General features: G+C 36.8%; 2 protein-coding genes across 9 annotated transcripts in view; both read right to left on the bottom strand.

Annotated features, from left to right (window-relative positions):
* LOC127044581 (LIM zinc-binding domain-containing Nebulette) overlaps positions 1–13,690 on the bottom strand; it is a 557,001-nt gene that overhangs the window by 220,502 nt on the left and 322,809 nt on the right. The window lies entirely within an intron of this gene.
* The window catches only part of LOC127044546 (nebulette-like), a 154,394-nt gene that overhangs the window by 39,759 nt on the left and 100,945 nt on the right, over positions 1–13,690 (bottom strand). For all 5 annotated transcript variants that reach the window (XM_050939553.1, XM_050939555.1, XM_050939557.1 and 2 more), the window contains one exon: positions 7,906–8,016. In XM_050939553.1, the coding sequence (XP_050795510.1) occupies positions 7,906–8,016 (111 nt within the window). The remainder of the gene's footprint in view (positions 1–7,905; positions 8,017–13,690) is intronic.

The raw sequence follows: 13,690 nt of genomic DNA, 5'->3' as shown, positions 1-13,690 counted from the left end.
ACTTTATTAAATGCTCCTTCTGTCATACATGATACCAGGGATAACTGGGGAGCCACTAAGTTGAGGTGACATCTTCCTTTGTGTTTCAGCATAAGATGTTCAGGGCAGAAAATTCTTGACTGAGGAAAAAGCCAGGGATATAATGAATAGGCTAGGAGGGCCTTAGCCTGAAAGCCAAGCATGAGCAGGATACATCCAAAGATTCTCCTTTAAATGAGACAATCAGGGCATGGAGGGAAACCGCACAGACCTCTGAAATATTCCAAAATCCCAAGACCTCAAGTTATAGTTTTCTTTTCCCTGGACCTTCTCTCTCCCTTGTAGTGCCAACACAAGCCAATTTTCATGAGTTGTTTTGTTGAACCATTCTGCATGATCAAGAAAACTTCTCTCGATACTTCAAAGCTCAATCCAATCAAAACCTCATGTGGAAGTTGGAGAGCAGAAAATAAAATCTGGCATTGCATCAATGCATCAGCATCATTTCTGTATTACTGCGGGGTCTTTTAGAATTTCTTCTGTTGCTTAAGACATTAAAATATATTTCAGTATTATATTTCAGCACCATATGTTCCTTTGAGATTCCCTCAGCTTGAGACTTTAGCTATCACAAACCTATAGGTAAAATGCCTATTTTCAAATGTCATAATTTAGTCTGTGCACAATTTTAACAAATTCAGCTGGTTGGTCAGCGTTCACAAACTGTGGCTGTCAACCATTACAGTTTGTAGAAAGAATGCATAAAAAAAGCAAATATATCTATCCATTTTTTGCAAATAGTTTTAAAGTATCTTTAAGCCAACCAGAAAGTACGGTAAGTTTGCACCCATATGGTGTCAGCCTAGTAGACAAGCTAAGTAGGCTTCAATCTGCTGGCAGTTTGCCCACAAATAAGATCTTAGCATTTTTAAACCACAGAGTGACCTGGTACAATCAACAGCTAAACTCAGGTAAAATGCTATCATAATCATCACTCATCTTTAAAGCTAACATTTCTTGTTTGCTACCAGTTTGTCAAAACAACTAAAAAGTTTTTGTTTTGTTTTTTAAAGAAAACTAGATGTATATACAAGCACTTGCATTGCAGAGCTTTACATGGATTCAGCTAATTATATGCTGTTCATCCTAATGACCACATGAGGTGAGGTGAACACCACAAAGGCAGCAGGGACAGGTTTTTGAATAGAGCCCTATCATCCATGTAAATTGCAAATTAAAGGCCAGCATATGTGCTCAAAACAGACATTAGGATTGAAGACACTGGTAGATTCAAATAAGGGAAAATCAGTGCACCCCACACCATGGTGGTGGACGTGGTGGAAGCTTGGACACTTCTTGTGCCTAAATGACATGGTCATATACAGCATGATATAATGGATTATGGCTAGTTTCAGGATGAAGGAGGGAAAAAAATCAGACAGTGACAATCCCGTATATTTCACCATTTCCAATGATATTTGATGTAAGACCTATTGCAATCATTTCCCTTGAGTGAATTATTATTCTTCCTGCACCTAAACCAGAATACCTATTACTTATGTCTGAGGGAAAGTCATCGAACATTTTACAAATGTCTGCAATATATATTTGCTCCATTCTGCAGCTTGTCATACTCCAGTGAGAATAAAAATGTTATGCAGCAGAATGGTAGTTTGTCAGAGATAGGCCAAAGGAAGAAAAAATATGTTTCCCATTTCCTGAATAACCTCAGTCCTGGATGCTGACCCTTCCCCACTGGGACAATGTGCTGGCCTCTGTTACACAGCTGCTATTTTGCTCCGTCAAGTGAAATGCTTTTTTTATTTTTATTTTTTTTATATAATGCCATGTTATAATAGTAAAACGAAAGCTATTCTGCCAGAGAAGAGGAACAGGGGCATCAGCGAGTAACACACCACCTGAACGTGCACAATCATGGACTGGGGGACAGAGCATGGGAAGTGAAAGAAAAAAAGAGGGAAGAGGAAAAGCAAATAAGGTAGAAAAAAGAAACAAAGAAAAGAGAAACTTGTTACAAAAGAAGAAAAGCAATGGAAAAGGAAATGGAGGAAATACCGACTGTGTAGGAAAGGGAAAGACAGGTTCAGCTCACTGGGGTAGGGACCATCTTTTACTGTGTTCAGTCTCATGTAAAGAGATAGCACCCAGTGAGGATGAGAATCATAATGCAAATATTAAATACAAAGACTGTCAAAGGGGTTACTTAATCTCTTCAGAACAATGTCACAGGTAGCTCAAGAACTACTGTCTGCCTCTCACTGTGACTGGTCATGTACAATGTGTCGACCCAAACTTATTTTTGTATAGAACTCTGCAGCTGAGACTCCTGCAGCTTTTAGCAGCAGTGAGAAGGGTAAGGAGAGAGTTAACAGAAGATTAATGAGGAGTGTGAGGGTAAAAACAATAGAAACAAGAGGGGGAAATCTGCATTTATTTCATCTTTGCAGTTATTAAAGGTATGTTAAAATATTTCTCACTAATACACACATACTCTTGTTAGCTTTATATTGTTTTATTAATTTTAAACTAGCCTATCATTTTATAAAATTGCTATAAAAAGTGGCTTCATCCACTGAATATTTTTAAAGAAACATGTAGTGAACTGACTGCTAATCTGAATTTAAAGTCTTTCTGCCTCTCCAGATTTATCTAAATAGTCTGAATTACTTGCAAAGCACAGAAAATATTCAGCCCTAGCTCATAATTAGTTGATTAATTTTATAGGGTCGGCTCATGTAAATAGGCACAGGTCCACTAAAGTCTCATTAGAAGCACTCATTTTACACTAGCTGAGGATTTGTCTTACAGTCCTTACAATCTACATCTTTGAGATGATTTAGCTTTGATTTTGTAACTCGCACTTGCATTATGGTTCCTATGCATTAGGGAATGCAACTTAAACAGGTTGCCATATAGGATGCAGAGTTATTGGCTAACAATCAGCTGATTAATTTTTCATATTACATTTAGAGTTCAGTAAAAGAGACCGAGTATTAAAGGATTCGGATGCCTTTCTGCAGTTATTTATCATGTCCCTCTCCCTGGCCCATGTTCAAAATGGAATTTTAAAAAGAGTGTGAACCACTATTGCTACCTCTGATATACACATTCAAAAGTCAATAAGACTTGTGCACACATAGGACTTGTGTAGATATGTGCACACATATCTGAGGGCAGAATTTGACCCTCAGTCTTAAAGGGAACTAATCATTTTGGTACTTTGAAATGGCCCATAACTCCACTCTTTAATGACCCTAATGGCTCTCCGTCTGAGCCTCTTGACTCTGCACTATAGTGCTGTCACCCTGGAGTCCATCTGCATAAGGGAAATGACTAGTTGCTGAAAACCATTGTCAACAACAGCCTTGCGTGGTCCCCCCTCAAATGGTGTTGAAAACTGGTTCCCTGCTTGTGTAGATGAAACAAAAATACTTCTGGACCATTACAAACTGACACCATCATCCTGTCTGGTAATGGGGCTGAAAACTATTTGGTCCCATTTACACTAGCAGTAAAACCATTTTCAACACCAGTTGGATGAGGGTGGTCTGGGGAGCTGCTGTTGACAACTACTGTCAACTGAAAGTTAGACAGCTCTGCGTGCTTTTCCTAATATATACGCAGCATAGTATGCCAATGGATCCATAGCTTTAATGCGACCTTCAGCAGAGGAAAAACAAGAATCCTGCCACACAGTAATTTCCAAAATGGTGGTGGACAAATGATGGTGTTTAAAAATGCTCTTAATTTTCATTCTGATGATCAGGTATCAAAGGATATATAATTTCTATCCTGGAAATTATTTTTGTGGACAGTGTACGCACTTGCATTTTAAAAGATAAAAATACATTCCTATGTGTTAACATGCTTTTCTGAAAATTGTGCATTTAATTGGTCAGTGGGGATGTTAAAAACTCTGACTCCATTTGGACAGCATAAATCCTGCATACATTCCAGGAGTTTTCCAAACTGGTAACTATCACTTTAAAGACAACATTGCTTGGTTGGATAAGCATGGAACCAGCTGTCAAGAGACCTGGTCTCTAGTCTCAACTCTGTCATCTACTTCGTGTGGCCCTGGGAAAGGCTCTCTCAGATTCCTTATTTGTAAAATGTGTATGACATTTATGTATTTCACAATGGGATGCTGTAAAGATTAATTAACACTGTAAAACAAACTGAATAGGTAAACCTCTGTATAAGTGCTAAGTATTATTTTGATATACAGACTGTACAATGATAGAGCCCTATAAATGCATTCAGTAGATTAGATCAAGGGTCCACAAACTTTTCATAATATTAACTATGTCTTCATAGATTGTCTGAGGATCACCTCTTCCTTCAGCTGTAACTGCACTGCCACCCACATCTTACCAGTTGCATCTTATTGCCCTATGGCAACTACAGTTACCTAACTGGAACAAGGATTTTCTTCTTTTTTAAAAAAGTTAATTGTGTTGTCTTCTTTTGCTTTTCATTTCTTCTCTCCCTCCCATCTGTTCAGTTTTTCTCAACTTGAAACAGGGAGCCCCTGCACCATGTGACCCACCAGATCGCTACAGACCACTAGCAAAAACTATGCTCCAGGGTTTGGAAAATTTTGGATTAGATAAAAGGATAGCACCACACACAATCATAATGTATACACAGGATGGATTGGCAGTCTCTCGCCAAATTGCACGGCATTTGTGTGTTGAAGTCAGACTGTTAATGTCATTTCACACAAATTTGCATGTAATAGAAACACAATTTATAGAGAAATAGTCTGCGTTAAACAAACATACTTTCATTCCAACACTGAACAGTGCTTAGAATAATATTGCAAGCCTATTTCCTACAGCTAAAAATGTCCGTTATGCTTTGGAGAGTGATTTTCTTTGGTAGAAGTACTAAAAAGGTGAAAATGTTTCGCTTTACAGATGATCACATTGTTCAGGAGATTTTACAGTATTTCTCTATTATGCAGCTTCAACCCACACTTGAGCAGGGTGTTAATGTTATTCAAAGTGGTGTGAAGGCCTACAGCACATCACAGTTTCAAATTGTCAGCATAAATGTATTGTAAATGGAATCCAATCTTCATTTTTAAAGGAAATTGCATATTTCACACAGCTGAGTATAAATGTCAGTCTTATTTTAAAACTGAGTAAATAGTCTTAAACACATCCTAATCCTATTAGATGTAAACCCTGCATGTAAAGGTTGAATGGAGTTGGCAGACCATTGTAAGTAAACATACATTCTACTCCCTTAGGTATACTGTACTGAGTGGTGGATAAAAGAGCTTTGTCTTCCTACTCCTGCAAGAATTTCCCTCTAACATCACACTCTCCTCAAAGCAACGATTCTACAAACAGTCTAAGTTCCAAGAGACAGATGCTTCATATTTGGAATCCTTAATATGTCCATTAACAAACTTCCATATTCAGAGCTGAACGTGAAGCCTCATGTGGTTCTTAATTAAACCTTTATTCACAAAATGAGAAATCCCCAAGCAAATATTCAGTACGGTGTCCAAGTAATTACACACGGTAGGTGTGTAACAATAACTGGTGTTACATACCAGATTTTTCACTGGCAATAAAAATTTATCTCCACCACATCTTAGTTCTGTATCAGCAAATGAGAAAAAAACAGTGAACTGGATGCAACAAGCTGGTTTATTAGTTTGTTCAGGCTGAATTCCCCCCATATACACATTTTCCATTATTTTTAATATTCTGTTAACCAGTATCATAACAAAACATCTTTCTCCTCTGTGTTTGTTCTCCTTTATTTAACAAACTTTCTACTGTGCTGTGTTTATAGTGTCAATGGAGACAGCACGACTGCTTTTTATTTACTTCCCCATCTGCACACTGCCCTCATTAATGCTGTTAACAGGAGTATGCACAGCTGTGGGACAAAAGGGGATCTGTTCTGGATTGTGGATTTACAAATTATAATTAAAATTAAAAGAATAGTCAAGTACAGATGATGATAGTTTTTGACCCTAAAGCCCCTCTCCTGTACTTCTCAACTCCTCACATACTATGGGTCCCATCTCTTTTCTCACTCTTGTTTCTTTCCCTAGCCACAATAAAACCCTCACACATCCCCAATACTCCTTTCACCATTCTTACTGAGGACTGGAAAGAACCCCCATCCCCATGGCCAGAGAGTTTTATGCTGCAAGTTCATTTCCAGAGCCACAGGCATCTTCTCTCAAACTATGTCCCCCATTTCATACCCTCTCTTCATCTGACATCCTGATGATTTCCAAAAGCAAGAAGAGGCACAGCTTGGCAGGTTGCAAGCAAGAGGGAAAAGCACGGTGGGTTGAGAGTTACTCTTGGGAGTTGCAGCTCACACATATGTTCCAGCAGTAGAAATCCTTCCTCTTCCCAGCATAATGCCCCCCTGAAATCTCCCAACAGCCTCTTAGTAGCTGACCAGCGCTCAAGGTTTTAAACATCTGGGAATTAGCCTAAGGGTTGTGTTACATTTTGAAGCAGACAGCGTTAATTAAGCTATTGTTAAAATGCCAGCACAAATTTATAAAAAAGGCCATTCAAAGTTAAGGCCTTAACTTAATTTTTCCTAAGGTATGTAACAAACATATTCATAGATTCCATGGCCAGAAGGAACCATTGTGATCATCTAATCTGACCTGTATATCACAGGCCTTGCAACTTCCCCATAATAATTCCTAGAGCAGATCTTTTTAAAAAGCATGACAGCTTTGTTTAAAAAGCAGAAAGGGCATAATACCTCATGCTGACCTGACACGACTCCAGTACCTAGACACAACAAACCAACTGAGCCTTACCTTTAAATGTCCTTACTTTTTGGTTTATCTCATCATTTTCACATTCACTTAAAGGGGCCTAATTATTCTAATCAAATTTTGCCTAAAATTCAGGTTTGGTATAAATAAAGCTTTTGCAAAACCTAATGCCAACAGAATTTTGTCCTTGAAACTGTTTTTTGTATTTATGTTTTCAATCAAAATAAATATTTCTCTAGCATTTGCAACAACAAAAATGCAGCATCGAACTAGTGTATGAGAACACGAAACTGAAACCAAGTTTATACAGTCAAAAACTTAAATAAGATGTCAATGCTATTTTATTATCTACGCTGAGAGAAATGTAAAAAGCTAACAAAGCATCTATAAAATATATTAGATTTTTAAACAACTCTTCCATAAATGTATTTGTAAAACAGCAATGGAAACTTATTTTTGAAAAAATTATGGGACAAATTCTACTCCTTAGTGACTCTAATGTAGTCTACTGAAAAATTAATAATTTTACCATCTATTACACTGTTGCAAAATTGCACCCACATGTCCATATTCTGCAAATATGCTCAAGAATTGTTCAATTGAACTCTTTAGGGTTACTCCTGTGAATATGTGCATAAGTGTTCACAAGATCAGGACAAAAATATTATTTTTCTACCCACTCTAAAAACAACAAAACTTTCACAGAGGTGTATGCAAATTGACAGTCAAAGACATTGAAGCCATTCTGTGTTTTGCATAAATAGTTATACGCTGTTTTAAAGAATAAAATATGCAAATATAAATTCAGGGAACTTTTCTTTAAAACAAATTTAAAAACTAATGGCATAATAGATAACTCCTTCTCTATCATCTAGCATAAAAATAGGTACTGAAAAATCCTTTGATGCTTAACCTACACACATGCACACACACAAGGGTTATGCTCCTAGTGATTTTTAAATACTATTTTTACTTTAATTTACATATTTTATGTAAAAATAGACAGATAGATAGATAGATTTTGAAAGCTAAATAAAACCACATAGAACACTGAAATATAACATGAACATTTTATATAGAATAAACAGACACGACCACTACTGAAACAATGTAATAAATTAAGAGAAAAGAGTACTTACATTACTCTGGTGTTTATTGACTTCCATAGCATGCTTAACATCTGGGGGCTCTATCATATGTGCATAATCTGATGTCCCTTTTTCAGCATCATGTTTCTGTTTGTAGAGTACCTTAACAAGCAATATAGATAAAGAGAGATATAATAGCAGGTATCATTTTAAAAGGATAATACTTAAATTTACTAATCACTATTTTGAAGGAAAATGACATTACCTTGAATTTATGAACTAGTTTGCTTAATTTTGTAGTAGAAATTAAGCCAAAACAAGCAATCCTACAGCTTCCATAGTAGTGCGTGTGTTTATATACATACACACCCACCAAACATGTGAAAAGCCTACATTATACCTATCATTAACATAAGCTTTTATGCTTACATTTAGAAAATGTACCAGGTTTTGATGCCTGAAGAGGAAACAACCATCAAAGAGATGTGTTTTCAAACAGCTCTCTGGAGCAAGCACTAAAATAATCCATGAAAAAACAGCAAATACTAAAACAATAAGGTTGAAAGTTGATCAGGAAAAGGATGATTTGAAACTAAAATCCTCAATACAAAGAAATAATACCCTAACATTCTTGAGAAAATAGCACCTGAGAACATTGCCTGGACTATTTAAATATATGATATTGGAAATCTGTGGAAATATCCTATCTTGGCTATTTGCAGGGCACCAGGATTCTATAGGAGAGCCACAGATCAAGCACCCAAGGGGATATAAAGGACCCACACTGGCTATATAGTGTAACAAGAAGATCCACAGATCAAAGATAAATGTGAAAAGTAGCTTTTTTGTAATACTACTATATTAATGCAAATCCAAAACACAGAAAACATGAAATGTGCCATATTTCTATAGGAAGTAAAACCAAAGATGGCTTTGCACTTAGAAAACAACAATAAAAAAACAGATAAAATTTATAGCAAAACGAAAATCTGAACCACTATCTTGTTATATTGTCTATTACATTTTGCGGCAGAGCAAGTAGCCCCTAACAAGATTATAGTAGCACTCTACTTTTGTAATCTGCTATCAAAAGGTATAAAATATGCTATACAGAAATATTTTCTCTCTACCCCTCCCTCACAGGGAGTCACTTTCATGATGTTTCCAACTCTAGAAGTATGAAAAATAGGTCCCAAGATTGCTTCCAAAATAGGATCATCCACTTTGTACCATCCACTTTGCTGGTTCAACATTTAATTTTTTATACTGAAATGTTGGCTGTAGCTCCAAAGCTACCAATGTGAGGAACTGTATGTTAAATGCACTAAAGTATCCAGTTATTTTTGTGAAAACAAAGCTTTTTCAGTAGCTCAGTGGAAGTGTAGTTGGCTTGCAACTCGACAGCTGTGTTCTTTATAATCTCCTTTCTCAGTGTTCTCCATTTAACTTCATTCTGTAATAATGTAATACTTTATTTTGCAAGGTGTAGAATCACAGAATTATTTTTCATTGGAACAAGTCAAAAGTTCATCTAATGTAATCTACCCACCTGGAGTGCAAAGAGATCATATATCCATAAGCTATTTCCCATAATATGGATAATCAAGTTTGGAAGAGTTCTAGAAACGGTAATTTCACCAATATAAGTTATCCTGTGTTTTTAAATTTCTTCTTGTTTTATATAAATTTTCCATGCTGTGGCATATTAGTATTTATTTTTAAACATTAGTATATAGCACAATAAATGTGCTGTACATAAGAATGGCCTTACTGGGTCAGACCAAAGGTGCATCCAGCCCAGTATCCTGTCTGCCAACAGTGGCCAATGCCAAGTGCCCCAGAGGGAGTGAACCTAACACAAAATGATCAAGTGAACTCTCTCCTGCCATCCATCTCCACCCTCTGACAAACAGAGACTAGGGACACCATTCCTTTACCCATCCTGGCTAATAGCCATTAATGGACTTAACCTCCATTAATTTATCTAGTTCTATTTTAAACCCTGTTATAGCCCTAGCCTTCACAACCTCCTCAGGCAAGGAGTTCCACAGGTTGACTGTGCGCTGTGTGAAGAAGAACTTCCTTTTATTTGTTTTAAACCTGTTGCCCATTAATTTCATTTGGTGGCCCCTAGTTCTTATATTATGGGAACAAGTAAATAACTTTTCCTTATTCACTTTCTCCATACCAGTCATGATTTTATGTACCTCTGTCATTGTCATAAACAGATAGCTAAGGGTTAATGTCTCTTTCACCTGAAGCACCTGACCAGAGGACCAATCAGGAAACCGGATTTTTTCAACTTTGGGTGGAGGGATTTGAGTGTCTAAGGTCTTTGTTTCTGGCTGCCTGCTTGCTCTGAGCTTTGGAGAAGTAGTTCTACTTTCTAGTCTTCTGTTTCTAAGTGTAAGGACAAAGAGATCAGATAGTAAGTTCTATGGTTTCTTTTCTTTGGTATTTGCATGAATATAAGTGCTGGAGTGCTTTGATTTGTATTCTTTTTGAATAAGGCTGTTTATTCAATATTCTTTTAAGCAATTGACCCTGTGTTGTATCATCTAATACAGAGAGAACATTTGTACTTATTTTTCTTTCTTGTTATATAAAGCTTTCTTTTAAGACCTGTTGGAGTTTTTCTTTACTTCAGGGAAATTGAGTCTGTACTCACCAGGGAATTGGTGGGAGGAAGAAAGCAAGGGGAGATTTGTGTGTTGGATTGCTAGCCTGACCTTGCATTCCCTCTGGGGGAATAGGAAAGTACTTTTTGTTTCCAGGATTGGGAACAGAGAGGGAGATTCACTCTGTTTGGGTTCACAGAGCTTGTGTCTGTGTATCTCTCCAGGAGCACCTGGAGGGGGGAAGGGAAAAAGGATTATTTCCCTTTGTTGTGAGACTCAAGGGATTTGGGTCTTGGGGTCCCAGGGAAGGTTTTTTCAGGGGGACCAGAGTGCCCCAAAACACTCTAATTTTTTGGGTGGTGGCAGCAGGTACCAGGTCCAAGCTGGTAACTAAGCTTGGAGGTTTTCATGCTAACCCCCATATTTTGGACGCTAAGGTCCAAATCTGGGACTAAGGTTATTACAGTCATCTCCCCCCTTAGTCTCCTCTTTTCCAGTCTGAAAAGTCCTAGCCTCTTTAATCTCTCCTCATATGGGACCCATTCCAAACCCCAAATCATTTTAGTTGCCCTTCTCTGAAGATGTGGGTGTATCATGGATTTATATAAGGGCAATAAGATATTCTCCGTATTATTCTCTATCCCCTTTTTAATGATTCCTAACATCGTGTTTGCTTTTTTGACTGTCACTGCACGGACATCTTCAGAGAACTATCCACAGAAAGATTAAAGATTACAGGTCCCTCAAACAGCCTTAACTCTGCCCTATGCAATAACAATACATTATGATGAATGCATTTTAGTGTTTGTGCCAGAGATTAAACTGATTTGTATGGATAAAATAAGTCTTAGCTCTCTCTCCTCTCCAACCATGGTGTCAATATAGAACAGAGTCAAGATTGTTTTGGTACCTTGACTATGCATTTCCATACTTAGCATATTTAGTTTTCTTTCAAGTTTAACCTTAATTCTGAATTTCCTGAGTTACTAATGTTTGTTTTTGTATAATTACAACATTTTAAAATAATTTTTACCTTTACATTTATCATTAAGTTACTGATATGAACCTTCAACCTTAACTCCAATTTAATCTAGTGTTATTGTTTTTGGTTTTTTGTTGTTGTTGGGTTTTCTATTTTCGATCTAGGAATATATACAAAATATGCATGCAGTAGTAGAGAAAATTGCATGTAATATGTACATGAAAGAATTATGTTACCAGATATGCTTTTGAATACAGAATTATAACTAATAGCCAGCTGGGCTATTAATATTTGCTGCTTTTCAAGCAGAGAGGAAATTATGGACACAACATACTTCACCATAACAGAAGCATTAAGAATCATACGTGACAATTTAACATTGTGTAATATGGGTACCAATCATAAAATTGAAGGGTAACTTTTACAAACTTGGATGCTAGTTTTGGTCTCAATAAATTACATTACAATAGTGCAGTAAAGCTAAAGAAACCACTTACAGTACATCTTAAAGTAACAGGAGGGCTCTGTTTATTAGAAAGAAATTAAGTCAATGATCTATGACTCTTCTGGAAGTCGAACATGGGACTTAAAATTCACTTGATTCATCATCATCATCACCATAAACAAGCAGAAAATATTGTCAAACATTCATATATATTAACTGCTTCAGATGCTGTAACAACTGCTCAAAAGAAGAAAATTAAACTGTCTGCTGACATGCTCTAATCTTCAAATTGCTTTGGATAAGGAATAACCAGAGCAATTTTTTCTCATGGTAGAAACAAAGTGATGGAATGTGTACAATCTTTTATCATGTTCCTTATATAATTTCCTTCCTCTCGCCATTTGAAATGCTTTATCTGTGTGTGGTACCTTCTTAAAATAATGTTGGGGGGCCTCAGAATTGTTTTTCAGAGTTGAAAAAGAAAAGGCACAAAACTAGAGTTCATTGGGAATTTTCCAGTGGAAAATGCCATTTTTATAAAATAAAAATGTTCTGTAGGAAAATTCCATTTTGCTAGAAAATGTCTATTTTTCCAATGGGAAAGTCAAAATGATGGCTCCCTGGTTGCTCGCCTGGAAGGCTCATCTCAATTCCACTTTCTGCCTGTAGGGAGAAAGTAATATTAATAAGAACCTTCTAAATGGACACCCAACAAGCCAAAACATTCTGTTTCATCTCCCCCCAAATGAAAATTTTCTGGAAATCCCTTCCCATTAAAATTTCACATTTTTTTACTTTTTTTTCCAATTCAGGAAGGAAAAATTTTCAAAAATTCTAAAATTTTGCAAGAATGGATTTCCATTCTCCAAGTATTGAGAAACAAAGAGTAAAAAGGGTTATTATAAAAGCTAACAAAGCTGGTCACATTTGTGCCTCCACTGTAAATCACATAGGGAAGCAAAAGTATAAATACAGCCAAAACTGATCAGCAAGCACAGGAAGCATAGCAGAACATATAATCATGCCTTCTCTTGAGTATAGTAGAACCCCCTCCATATGAATATTATGTGGCTGGAACTCTACAGGGTGAAATCTGGCCCCCTAAAGTCAATAGGAGTTTTGTCAGTGACTTCAGTTGAGCCAGGCTTTCCCCCACAGAGTTCAGGGGAAGGTGATTATAGGTGGGGAGTGGCCTCTCTTGTGCCACTGTCCTGTCTGAAACCAAGGAATTTTCCATGCAACTTCCCCAAGTAGTCTCTGGCCCACTCAAAATGCTGGACAAATGATCGTAATTATCACTGGCAGCATTTAAATTGTGTAAAATTTATAATCAACCTTCTGTCATGGTCCAATAATCAACTCCTCCAGAAAGAGAGCATGGATTTTCCGCCCTGTTTGTAATAGTCCTTCCACAAGACAAATGGTAACACAACAGTCAGTGAAACCTCCCTCCCATTCCCCATCTTAGATTGTCCCTTGAAGAAAATGACAACCTACTAAACTATAACCCCACTGATGGAGGAGCAGCAAATATCATCCTACCATCACTGAACTGAAGCTTAAAATCTTTGTATTTGCTTCTTAGATATCACAGTGATAGACACAATATAGATTAGATTTGGATACTGTAAAGAAGATTTTCCAGGAAAGAATCCCTCAGTAGTTCCTTCAAAGCAATTTTAAATTCAGCTCTGTAGCAAAGTAACCACTCTCCTCCTCTTCTCCTTTTGGGGATAATGTCTTGAAAACTCTGAGATGAAACTTTATTTAAATTATTTTACCACTTTCTCA

Source organism: Gopherus flavomarginatus, chromosome 2, assembly GCF_025201925.1.
Source record: "Gopherus flavomarginatus isolate rGopFla2 chromosome 2, rGopFla2.mat.asm, whole genome shotgun sequence".
NCBI lineage: Eukaryota > Metazoa > Chordata > Testudines > Testudinidae > Gopherus > Gopherus flavomarginatus.
The sequence above is the reverse complement of the archived record's forward strand: the minus strand, read 5'-3'. Positions and strand labels throughout refer to the sequence as shown.